Below are 11,336 nucleotides of genomic sequence, written 5' to 3' on the forward strand. Positions count from 1 at the left end.
TGATCATATGATTGCCTGTACATTTCTCAGCCTTCTCACAAAATCTGACACGAATCGAATATAATCAGTGGTAAAGAGCGCGATGTACCTAAAGACGGAACCGTCCCGCCCCGGCTCAGTCTTCCCTGTCCGCCCCTTCAGGCGGCGCGTAACGGCTAGCGCCGGCCGCCGCGCGCCGCGCCGCCGCGCCGCACTGCCGCGGCGGCGAGATGTTTGACTTTACACCGCTATTACTAGAAAAGTTGTGAACTGATTTTCTTATTTCTTGCACGAGAAGATCTGCAATTCAGTTCTGGACAGGTAGCCAAAATCAGGGGCGCGGGAACTACTCTCCGACTGGGGGGGCACACCATAATAGAGATTAACCTAGGGTACCCCCAAATCTAGTTTTCTCACCGGTTTTAGGCCACTTATTTTTCACCCCTCGGCTTTTTCAACAAAAAAGAAAACATTTGCAAAACAAGTGTGGTATTCCGTCTCAAAGCTGTGGGGGCACCGCCCCCACGGCCCCAGAGTTGGGGGGGGCAAGCTGCCCCCACTGCCCCCCCGGCTCCCGCGCCTATGGCCAAAATTTCAAATTAATACTATGTTTGCAGCGCGAGTTATTGGCGAAAAACAGGAGGGGTGGGCGAAATCCGCCCCCTTCCAGTTTCCACTGCGCTTCTTAATTATCTAAGCTCGGTAAACCCTGTGGGCTGTGATATTAGGGGGTCAAAGTTCAAGGTCATTCAGAGCGAACCCCTTCGAATTGCCTCAAATTTTGCACACAGGTACAAATTTATATGCTGATCATGATGAGCATGAAATCTAAGCTCGGCAAGCCTTGGAAGCTGAGATACAAAGGGTCAAAGGTCAAGGTCATCCAGGGCGGACCACTTAGAATTTCCTCAAAGTTTTCAAGCGGATACAAGTTAAGATGCTGATCAAGATAAGCATAAAATATAAGCTCGGCAAGCCCTGGGAGCTGATAAATCAGGGGGCAAAAGTCAAGGTCTCATAAAGGGAAACTATCACCTATTTCATTTTTATAAGATTGCACAATTCGAATTTTAGAAGTCGTTCTGTGCAGGTTTCAGACTTACCGGATTCTTCAAACACGATCTTTCGATAAATGATTCCAGAGTCGCTTGCGAGTCTAAAATAGTACCGTAACGTGGGGCTATTTGAAACGGATTTTGCAGTTTTTGGCCTCTCCCTTTGAGACGCTTCATATTTCTTATAGCATGTAAATTGCAAAAATGTAGTCCTCTGTGAGCTCTTTCAGATTGGTGCATTTTGGTTCAGCTAGTAATAATGATTAAGGTTATTTTTTATGTTAAAGCATGTCTCAAATAGCCCCGTAGGGTGGGGCTATTTGAGATAGCCCTGTGGTATCGCGAATTGTCCCCCTCCGCCCGGGAGCTGGCGACGCCACTGGCGGCGCCGGCACGCAGACGCGGCGGCTCGAGAGAGTCGGTCTGGCGCGCGTGTCGGGTGCGGTCGTGCGTCGTGTGCGCCGTGTGCGGTGGTCGTCGCGTCGCGGTCAGCACAGACTAGTGTTCGTGTATGAGCCCAGATTGCCTCAGCAATAAACTTGTCTCCACGAGCCAGCCTGTGTGAGGCAGTGCGGAGTGGAGACGTAATACCTGGCGACAAGGATTTCGAACTCGCTGAGGAGGCCGTGGGCGACTCCGATCCGAACGCTGTACTGTGCAGTTGTGGACCGCGTGTGGACTGCGACGGAGCCGCGGAGACTGGTAAGCGGCAGTAAACTGCGTGTCCTGCGACTGACGGGGGCGTGGGCTTGTGTTGAGTCCCCCCTGTGTTCAGCGCTGTCCGAGTGTTTGGGCCTCGGCGGCCATTTTCGGACGGGTGCGCTGGTCGAGTGCGCAGGCGCGTGGTCACGTGTCTCGGTGACGTCGCGGTCACGTGACTCCCCCGGAGTGGAAAGCGCGGGAAACGCAGCGGCGGTGCCAGGGACGGGCGGCAGGGAGCCCGAGTCACTGCTGAGTGACCTTGGCCGGCGCCAGCCAGGGGCGGATCCAAGGGGGGGTCACATGGGTCATGGCCCCCCCCCCTTGAGGCCCGGGGGCCCAAAGACCTGCCAGGGGCACCACCGGCCTATCAGGGGTATCACAGTCCTGACAGGGGCACCACAGGACCGCCAGGGGCACCACAGGCATAGCAGGGACACCACGGGCCTGGTGCCCCTGGGCCCTGACAGGACTGTAACGCCCTTGACAAGCCTGAAGTGTCCCCGGTAGGCACGTGGTGCCCCTGACAGGCCTGAGGCGCCCCTGCAAGGGCGGTGGTGCCCCTGGCAGGCCTGTGGTGTCCATGGCAGGCCTGTGGTGCCCTTGCTAGGCCTCTGGTGCCCCTGACAGGCTTGTAATGCCCCTGGAAGGACTGTGGTGCCCCTGGGCCCTGACAAGCCTGAGGTGCCCCTGACAGGCCAGTGGTGCCCTTGCTAGGCCTGTGGTGCCCCTGGCAGGCCTCTGGTGCCCCTGACAGGCTTGCGGTGCCCTTGGAAGGACTGTGGTGTCCCTGGGCCCTGACAAGCCTGAGGTGCCCCTGACAGGCCCGCGGTGCCCTTGTTAGGCCTGTGGTGCCCCTGGCAGGCCTCTGGTGCCCTTGCTAGGCCGCTGGTGCCCCTGGCAGGCCTCTGGTGCCCTTGCTAGGCCGCTGGTACCCCTGCGCCCGGAGAGGACTGGTGCCCCTGAAAAGTCTGAAGTGCCCCTCGGCAGGCCCGTGGTGCCCCTGACAGGCCCAAGGTGCCCCTGCGAGGCCGGTGGTGCCCCTGGCAGACCTCTGGTGCCCCTGGCAGGTCTGTGGTGCCCCTGGCAGGTCTGTGGCGCCACTGGCAGACCTGTGTTGACTGGTGCCCCTGCTAGGTCGCTGGTGCCCCTCACAGACCTGTGGTGCCCCTGGGCCTTGACAAGCCTGAGATGCCTGGCTATGACAGGCTCGTGGTGCCCCTGATAGACCAGTGGTGCCCTTACTAGGCCTGTAGTGCCCCTGGCAGGCCTCTGGTGCCCCTGCTACCCCTGCGCCCGGAGAGGACTATGGTGCCCCTGAAAAGCCTGAAGTGCCTCTCGACAGGCCCGTGGTGCCCCTGGCCCCTGACAGGCCCAAGTTACCCCTGCGAGGTCGGTGGTGCTCCTGGCAGACCTCTGGTACCCCTTGCAGGTCTGTGGTGCCCCTGGCAGGCCTGTGTTGACTGGTGCCCCTGCTAGGCCGCTGGTGCCCCTCACAGGCCTGCGGTGCCCCTGGAAGGACTGTGGTGCCCCTGCCCCTAGGGGTGCTCATGGGCCCAACAGGTCCGTTGTGCCCCTGACAGGCCTGTCGTGTATACTTGCTAGACCTGTGGTGCCCCTACTTCCTGGCAGGCCTGTGGTGCCCCTGGCGGGCCTGTGGCGCCCCTACAAGGCCGTAGGTGCCCCTGAAAGGTTTGTGGTGTCCCTGGAAGGACTTTGGTGCCCCTGACAAGCCTGAAGTGTCAAGGACAGACCCTTTAGACGCCAGGGTCAAGTTCGTCGGACTGACAACGATTTGCTTACCTGATAACGTTCCTGGTAAGTACTCACTACTCAGCGTCCACAACATATATACACATAGCATCTATGCACATAGCACATTCATATATACTTGCTTACAATTGGTAAATGTGGTTGTGGCTAAGAGTTAAGATACTGACTAAAAATAAAAAAAGAAAAAGAAAAAACTGAAAATGGGGGCACCACCAAAATGAAGTGGACGAAATCCGTTGAGTTTTTAATTTTGGGTATAGGTAGGGGCACCACTTCGATTCATGACCCTCCCCTTGGAGTTTTCCTGGATCCGCCCCTGGCGCCAGCTGACGGTTCAGTCGCGCGGCGGCGGCCGCGGCGTGAGGAGGCTTGAGGGGACCACGAGTGGACGTCAACGGCGGACGGGATGGCGGCGGCTGGACTGAGTCTGCCGGCGGTGGGGCCGTACCAGCCGGGGACGGATTTTCCTCGATGGCTCAACAGCGTGGATCTGTACATGGCGGCCCTGGACGTCACTGGGGACGAGAGGAAGACGGCGATTCTGTTGCACCTGCTCGGACCCGAAGTGCAGGAGGTGTACGGCACGCTCCCGGAGCCGACAACTGGAGTGACCGGCTGCTATGCGACGTGTGTAGCTAAACTCCGAAGCTACCTGGCGCCGCAGCGCAACGTCATCGCTGATCGACTCGCGTTTCAGCGGTTGCGCATGGTGGAAGGCGAGCTGTTTGACGCGTTCCTGTCCCGTCTGCGCCTCGCGGCAGCTCGGTGCCAGTTCCCGCCCGAGCAGGTCAGCGCGGCCCTGCGGGACCAGGTCATCGCGGGCTGCACGCCTCGCCTGCAAGAGCGAGTGCTGCAGCGGGCCGTGGAGGCGCAGGAGCCGCTCAGCCTCCAAGACGTCGTCAACATAGTCCACAATGTGGAGCGGACCGACCGCCTGCTCCGTGAGGTGCGGCAGGACGGCCAGCTGGCCGTACCTCAGGAGGAGCAGCAGGTGCAGGCGCTCGGACAACCCAGCCGAGGGGAGCAGCGCTGTTTCCAGTGTGGCGAGCTGGGCCACTGGAGGGACCACTGTCCCAGCGCGCAGTCGCAGCAGGCCGGCGCGCGGCCCCGGCAGGCCGGTGCGCGGCCACGGCAGGCTGGTGCGCGGCCACGGCGGGCCGGCGCGCCGCGCTGCTACCGGTGTGGAGAGCGCGGACACCTGCAACGGGACTGCAGCAAACGACGGGCTGTCAAGTTGATCCAGGACAGCGACCAGGCCGACTGGCAGGTCTGCGCCGTGCATCTGGCGGCAGGAGCGGCGCAGAAGAGCGGATTCTTCCGACAGCCCGGCTCAGCAAACGGCGGTCGGCTGGACAGCCGACGCGGCGGACCGCGCCGGAGGGGCGGAACGCGCCGGTGCTTCAGGCGCGGCGACTCAGGACACTTGAAGCGTGACTGCCCCGGATGCGGTCAGGTGACGTCTGTGGACGCCGTGACGTCCGTGGCGCAGCGGAGGACACAGCGTCAGGACCGGCTGCCACTGGTCACGGTGACGGTCAACGGCCGGCCAACAGAGATGATGGCAGACACCGGGTCGCCAGTCTCGATCGTGGCGGACGGCAGCATCCCGGGGCTGAAGCTGCGACCATCAACGGTGCAGCTGCGCTCGTTTACGGGCCAGACGGTGCCGGTCCGCGGCGAGGCGACCGTAGAGGCGGAGTTCGGCGGCCAGCGGAGGCGGCTGAGTGTCGTAGTCAGCGACCGACTCGGACACCAACCGCTGATAGGACGGGACTGGTTGCGCGACATGCGCCTCGACTGGCGGTCGCTGCTTCAGGGCAGCGAGGACCGTGAAGTGAGCGGCGCCGACGGAGTCAGAGGGCGCCGTGACACTAAAGGAGCCGGTGGGCGCCGGGATGCTGATGCTGCAGGAGCCGGCGGGCGCCAGGACGCCGATGGAGCCGGCGGACGCCGGGATGCCGATGGAGCCGGTGGGCGCCGGGGCGCCGGCGGAGGGAGCGGACACGGGTACGTCGGCGGAGGCGGCGGTGCCGGGCGGCCCGTCGGAGACGCTCGTGCCAGAAGCTTCGGTGGCGGAGACGGGATCGGCAGTGTCAGAGCGGCGACCGTCGGCGACGTCCGACGAGCAGGGTTCAGCGACGGGTACACCGGCGGCGACGCCAAACGGCCCGTCGGCGATGATCGCGCTGATGGCCGCGGTGACGGCGGCCGCGCCGGCAGTGCCAGTGACCCCATCGGAGGGTGCATCAGTGGCGTTGACCTCAGTGGAGGTCGTGTCGGTGCCGGTGACAGCGGAGGTGACCTCAGTGGTGCACTCGGTGACGGCGGCGGCGGCGGCGACGTCAGCCACGCCGATAACCTCGGTGACGGTCAGGCCGGTGACCCCAGCGGGGGCGACGGTCAGGCGAGTGACCTGGGAGGAGCCGGCTGCGCCGGTGGCCTCAGTGGTGCCGTGGGTGACCGCGGTGGCGGCGGCGCTAGCGACGCCGGTGACCCCGGCGGCGGCGGCGGCGGCTGCGCCGGTGAGGTCAGTGCAGTGGGGCCTCTTGAACGTGAGCGCGGCGCGCACACTGGGCGCTCCGCAGTGCCGTTCCGCCCGGCGTCGGAGGGCCCGAGGCGGCTTATCGGCGTCTGATCGCCGATATTTGAAATGTGATTGGATCTGTGATTGTGATTGTGATTGTGATTGAAAGGTGATTGTTTCACGTAAAGGGGTGAGGTAACCCTGAAGGCGCGCGCCTAAACAATGATGCTTTGTGCTCATGCCATTGTTTCGTGCGCCTGGGAATATGTTCGTTTAAAGGGCGGCAGGGTGTGGTATCGCGAATTGTCCCCCTCCGCCCGGGAGCTGGCGACGCCACTGGCGGCGCCGGCACGCAGACGCGGCGGCTCGAGAGAGTCGGTCTGGCGCGCGTGTCGGGTGCGGTCGTGCGTCGTGTGCGCCGTGTGCGGTGGTCGTCGCGTCGCGGTCAGCACAGACTAGTGTTCGTGTATGAGCCCAGATTGCCTCAGCAATAAACTTGTCTCCACGAGCCAGCCTGTGTGAGGCAGTGCGGAGTGGAGACGTAATAAGCCCATCATCTCAAATAGCCCCAGCCCATAGGGTGGGGCTATTTGAGACAGTTTTAGTTGCAAAGAAATTGAAGAAAATTGGTAACGCTAGAGATAATGTTTTAAACGCCATGCATTTGGAAATTGAATTTTGATCATTTTGGCAAAAATTGCTTTTTTCAAAGACTGTTATATGTCCTTTATATTCAATCTTTTCCTATTTCGTAGGACACTTTAGTTCGGTAGGGTATATGTAAAATTGCATCACTATATGCTAAGGCTATCATAAAATGGTGTGACCCATAGCTTTCAAACTGACAGGATCAGGGGTGTCGTTTTCCGAAAATGATTGGTAGGGCCCAAAAACGGCGGACGGCCATTTATGACGTGCTAACGAAGGTAGAATACCCGCCCAAATTTGCCTTTCTCATCGTATTTCGGCCACTTTTTTTCCGCTTTAGTAATTGAAATTGCAATCAAAAAATCAAACATAAAAAACTTTCTTTGGAAATCTAGGTACCTTCCACCAAACCCAATGCACAAAACGTGCATTTATGGAGGCATTGGTGTCAGAGGACACGCTCGTTTTTTTCCGTGAAGCTTTAGTTCGATCAAGAAACGAACGGTTCATAACTGCCCTTTTCATCGAGTGATATATGACAAAATATTGGTAGGGCTCACGGAACATTAGTTGGGCCCATATAAACATTGGTAGGGCTCGGGCCCTACCAGGCCTATACAAAACGACGCCCTTCGAGGTGGGGGGGGCAACCATGTGTTTTGGCCCACCCACTTTTTACTCGAGGCCCCTCGTCTCGATTTGAGAGGACGTCGTCACCTTCCAGAATAAACAAACTCGGTAAAAATAAGTTCCACGAATCCCACGCACGGGCTCCAAAGGGCCGTGATGGATCCAAGGAGGCCCTCTGTTCATACTTGTCAGTCGAAGCCCTTGAGACTGATGGCCTGAGAGGCCCTAGTGGATCTGAGGAGGCCCCAATATCCACACTAGTCAGAGGTCTGATACTGGTGGTCTGGGAGGCCCCTCCATCCACACTAGTCAGAATAGGCCCCTGACACTGGCGGTCTAGCCGAGGCCCAGTGGCGTATCCAGGGGGGAGGCCAAGAGGCCATGGCCTCCCCCTTTGGCATCAAACATGCAAGTGGGCCCTTTGGGTCACTTGAGTGCAGTGACGTACCCAATGGGGGCCATGGGGGCCCTGAGGGGCGCCCTGGTTACCTGAGGGTCCCCCTGGTCACCTGAGGGGTCCCTGATTAGCTGAGGGGCCCCTGGTTACCTGAGTGGCCCCTGGTTATCTGAGGGGCCCATGGTTATCTGAGGGGCCCCTGGTTATCTGAGGGGACCCTGGCTACCTGATTGGTCCCTGGTTATCTGAAGGACTCCGGGTTACCTGAGGGGCCCCTGGCTACGGGGGCCCTGGTAACCTGAGTGGCCCTTGTTATCTGAGGGCCCCATGGTTACCTGAGGGCCCCTGGTTTCCTGAGTGCTTACCTGGGGGCCCCTGATTACCTAAGGGACTCGTGATTGCCTGAGAGCCCCTGATTTTCTGAGAGGCCCCTGGTTACCAGTGGGGCCTCTTGTTATATGAGGGACCCCTGGTTATCTGAGGGGTCCCTGGTTACCTGAGGGGCCCCTAGTTATCTAAAGGGCCCCTAGCTACCTGAGGGGCCCCTGATCCCCTGGGTGACCCCTGGCCAGTGGTCTGAAGAAACCTTGGTCACCTGAAGGGCCCATGTTTACCCCGGGAGTACCTGGTTATATGAAGGGCCCCTGCAGTCACATCAAGGCCCTTAGTTACCCGTGAAGCCCCTGGTATAACCGTCCCCTGGTTATCAGAGCCCTTACGATGGCGTTTAGTGTTTACTGCTGGCTCGAAGGGACTACTGATTCGTTCAGGCAATTCACGTGCCCATTTATGCCACTTATAGTGCAGGGGGACATCTTACCCAACGCCAGGGGGCGTCTTTCCCACCATTTGGGATAAGATGCCCCCTTTCAGCTCTTCGAGAAATTGCTTAATAGCAAAAAATTATCATATTTCAAGCACGAAAGAGTGATATTTTATGGAGAAAATGATGTCGGCTTCCGTTGAAACTACAACTATTTGCTTTCCGATGGTCATTTTCGAATAATATATGACATAACAAACCCCTGGGCATCTTTCCCCACTCTCCCCTACTTACCATAAAATCATTATTTTGTTTTATATTACCGCTGTAACATTGACCGAGGCCAAAAGGCATGCCATTAGGATTCGGTATCGGCTCATCAGAGGCCGGGTACGCTCACAAGGGGTCTGGGTAGGCCTATCATAGGGGCATTATGGGCCAATGTAGATCAAATAGGGGCTGTTGAAGGGCTACCAGATTTCGACGTGGGCTCCCAATTACCTCTGGTGGCCATATGCTGTGCCCTGATGGACTAACGATGGCCCCCGATAAGCCAACACCAGCCGCTAATTGGTCTACAAAGCCTTCTCATGGGTTTAAAGAGGTCATTGAAATGCCGAACTTGGCTACCGAGAAGCCCACGGCATCCGCCGAGTGCACCTGTTGGAAACAATGTCGTCCTCTCGAAGGCCTGCCATGCCCATGACCCCTGAATAACCTCTTTTCAGTCCCCTGATGGACCTTGATGTTCCTAAATGGACCCCTGATCGACTTAAGAAAGACCGAAAACGAATATCTACCAAATTTCATCGAAAAATAATAACCGGTTTTCAAGATATTACACTTTTACTTTTATTACTTTTTGGGATCTCCGCTGTTCCTATCGACTTTACTTGAAAGTGCAGCACTTGTTGCGCGCAAAGCAGCATATACCACCGCATGCTACCAAACGTTTTAGTAAAAGATTTAAAATCGTTTGATCTGCGCTGACGTCACACATTCAGAGGGGGCATCCTAATGCATCAGCCCCTCTGAATCCAAGTGCTGCAACTTTGAAATTAGATATTTTCGATTTGAGGCATTTCTCGATCTTGTGAGTGCTCAAACCGGTCAGTGCAAGCAAGGGACCCCATTTTGGCTATCTCAACTCAAAACTAATGTTAAGGTGGGATGGTCACTTTAAATGTAAAAGACTGCAAACGAGCGGCTAATGCGATCCGACTACTGTTCTCCTCCAAAGGTGGAGCCGGTGCTCGGTGCTCGGTGCTCGGTGCTCGGTGCTCGGTGTCGTTGCCAGCCTCTGTGCCGTCAGTCGCCGGGAGCCGGCGCGCCACGTTGCGTGCCGGTGTGCCACTGGACTCGGCGTGCGGCCATTGCAGCACAAACTGGCGCGCTGCTCGGCCTCTGACAATTGGCAATTAACTCGACTCTGAAACGGCAAATGACAGAAATTTCGTGATTTACAATAGCCCGTAGGGTATCCGTTTGTCAAATAAATTACGGTGTAAGCTAGGATCCAGTGGGAGATGTAGGAAGACATCGCCTGACCGCTCTAATCATTCATGACATTTTTTCCAATGCACTTATTGTTTTCAGCGGTCGATGAGGGGAGGGGAGGGGGATAGAGGAGGGTGCTGTCGCCTGTCAATAGCGTTTTGAGCCATGGAAGCGACCGCCTGGAGAGACCCAGGAGAGAGCGCCGGTCCAATCCGGCGCGGAGGTAGGGGTGAGATTGTAATATTTTTGGGAGGGGGTGGGGTTTAAAAACGACAAAATGTTCATCTCGCACGGCGTGGAAAGGGCTAATGCTTCATTCATATACCAAAGAACATGGGGGCAGCAGCGACACTCCCCCCTTAGCTTCAGAGCCGAGGGGGCGGCGTCCCCTCAACATTGTATAGCGAGGAAGGAATAAGGATCTTCCCTTCTTTCCGGACTTAGCCTAGGTCTGTTTTATACTACTAGGGTTGACTATTAAATAATGGAAGTGCGCGTAGCAATGACAGATCAGGGGCGTAGCCAGAGCCTTTCGATGGGAGGGGCACAGTGGGTCCGATGGCCCCCCTCGCAGATGGCCCCCTTGCAAACGGGCCCCTTCGCAGGTAAGCTTCTCTTTAACCCGCGCCCTGCTGGGGGGGTGTTTGAACACTCCCCCCCCCTTGTGGTTTTTCGTGAATATCTCAAAAACGGCGGCGCGGAGCGCCGCCGTTTTGGTACACCTTATCATACATCAATTCTACACATGTTGTGAAAATTTCAGACCAAGGTCATTCAAGGTCAGGTCACCAGGTCACTTGAAGTGACCTCACCTCATAAAAAGTTTCAATGTCTGTCATAGCTACACCGAGTGACCGATCGCTTTGAAACTTTCAGCGAGTGCTAAGAGCAAGAGCATGTACAAAATGTATATCTCAGAATTTGATATCGATGACCTAAGGTCAGGTCAATTTTGCGACCTCCCCATTATAAGTCAATGGGAGAAAATTGAAATGCGCTTCTTTTGGACGAAAGACATTATAACACTCCCAAACACCTAATTACAAGTGGTTTAGACACACTGAACATGAAAATGGTGTCCGTGACCCTGTTTATGCCCTGAGGTCATCTTAGGTCACGAATGGTATCTAACAGTTTTCGCAAATCACTTTGATAGAGGCATGCTAGAGCGATGAAAACGCCTTAGATGTGTTCAGTTCGAAGATACGGATCGACTGATATGCAACATGACCCTTTCCGGTCAGGTCATGACCTTGACCTGAGGTCAATTTCAAGTTGACCTTTCAAGGTCAAGTTATAGTTCATTCGATGCGTCTTGACGAGAGGAACACGATGCCGGTAAAAATAAGCTCGTACAAGGCTTGGGTCAAA

General features: G+C 57.0%; 1 protein-coding gene across 1 annotated transcript; it reads left to right on the plus strand.

The window, feature by feature from the left end:
- Nucleotides 1–3,912: 3,912 nt before the first annotated feature.
- Nucleotides 3,913–6,141, plus strand: LOC122376583. Its single transcript, XM_043356469.1, has one exon. The coding sequence runs from the start codon at nucleotides 3,913–3,915 to the stop codon at nucleotides 6,139–6,141; it is 2,229 nt and encodes a 742-aa protein (XP_043212404.1).
- Nucleotides 6,142–11,336: the final 5,195 nt, after the last annotated feature.

This window comes from Amphibalanus amphitrite, unplaced genomic scaffold (genome assembly GCF_019059575.1).
Source record: "Amphibalanus amphitrite isolate SeventyFive unplaced genomic scaffold, NRLGWU_Aamphi_draft 002201F_arrow, whole genome shotgun sequence".
In the NCBI taxonomy this organism is placed as follows: domain Eukaryota; kingdom Metazoa; phylum Arthropoda; class Thecostraca; order Balanomorpha; family Balanidae; genus Amphibalanus; species Amphibalanus amphitrite.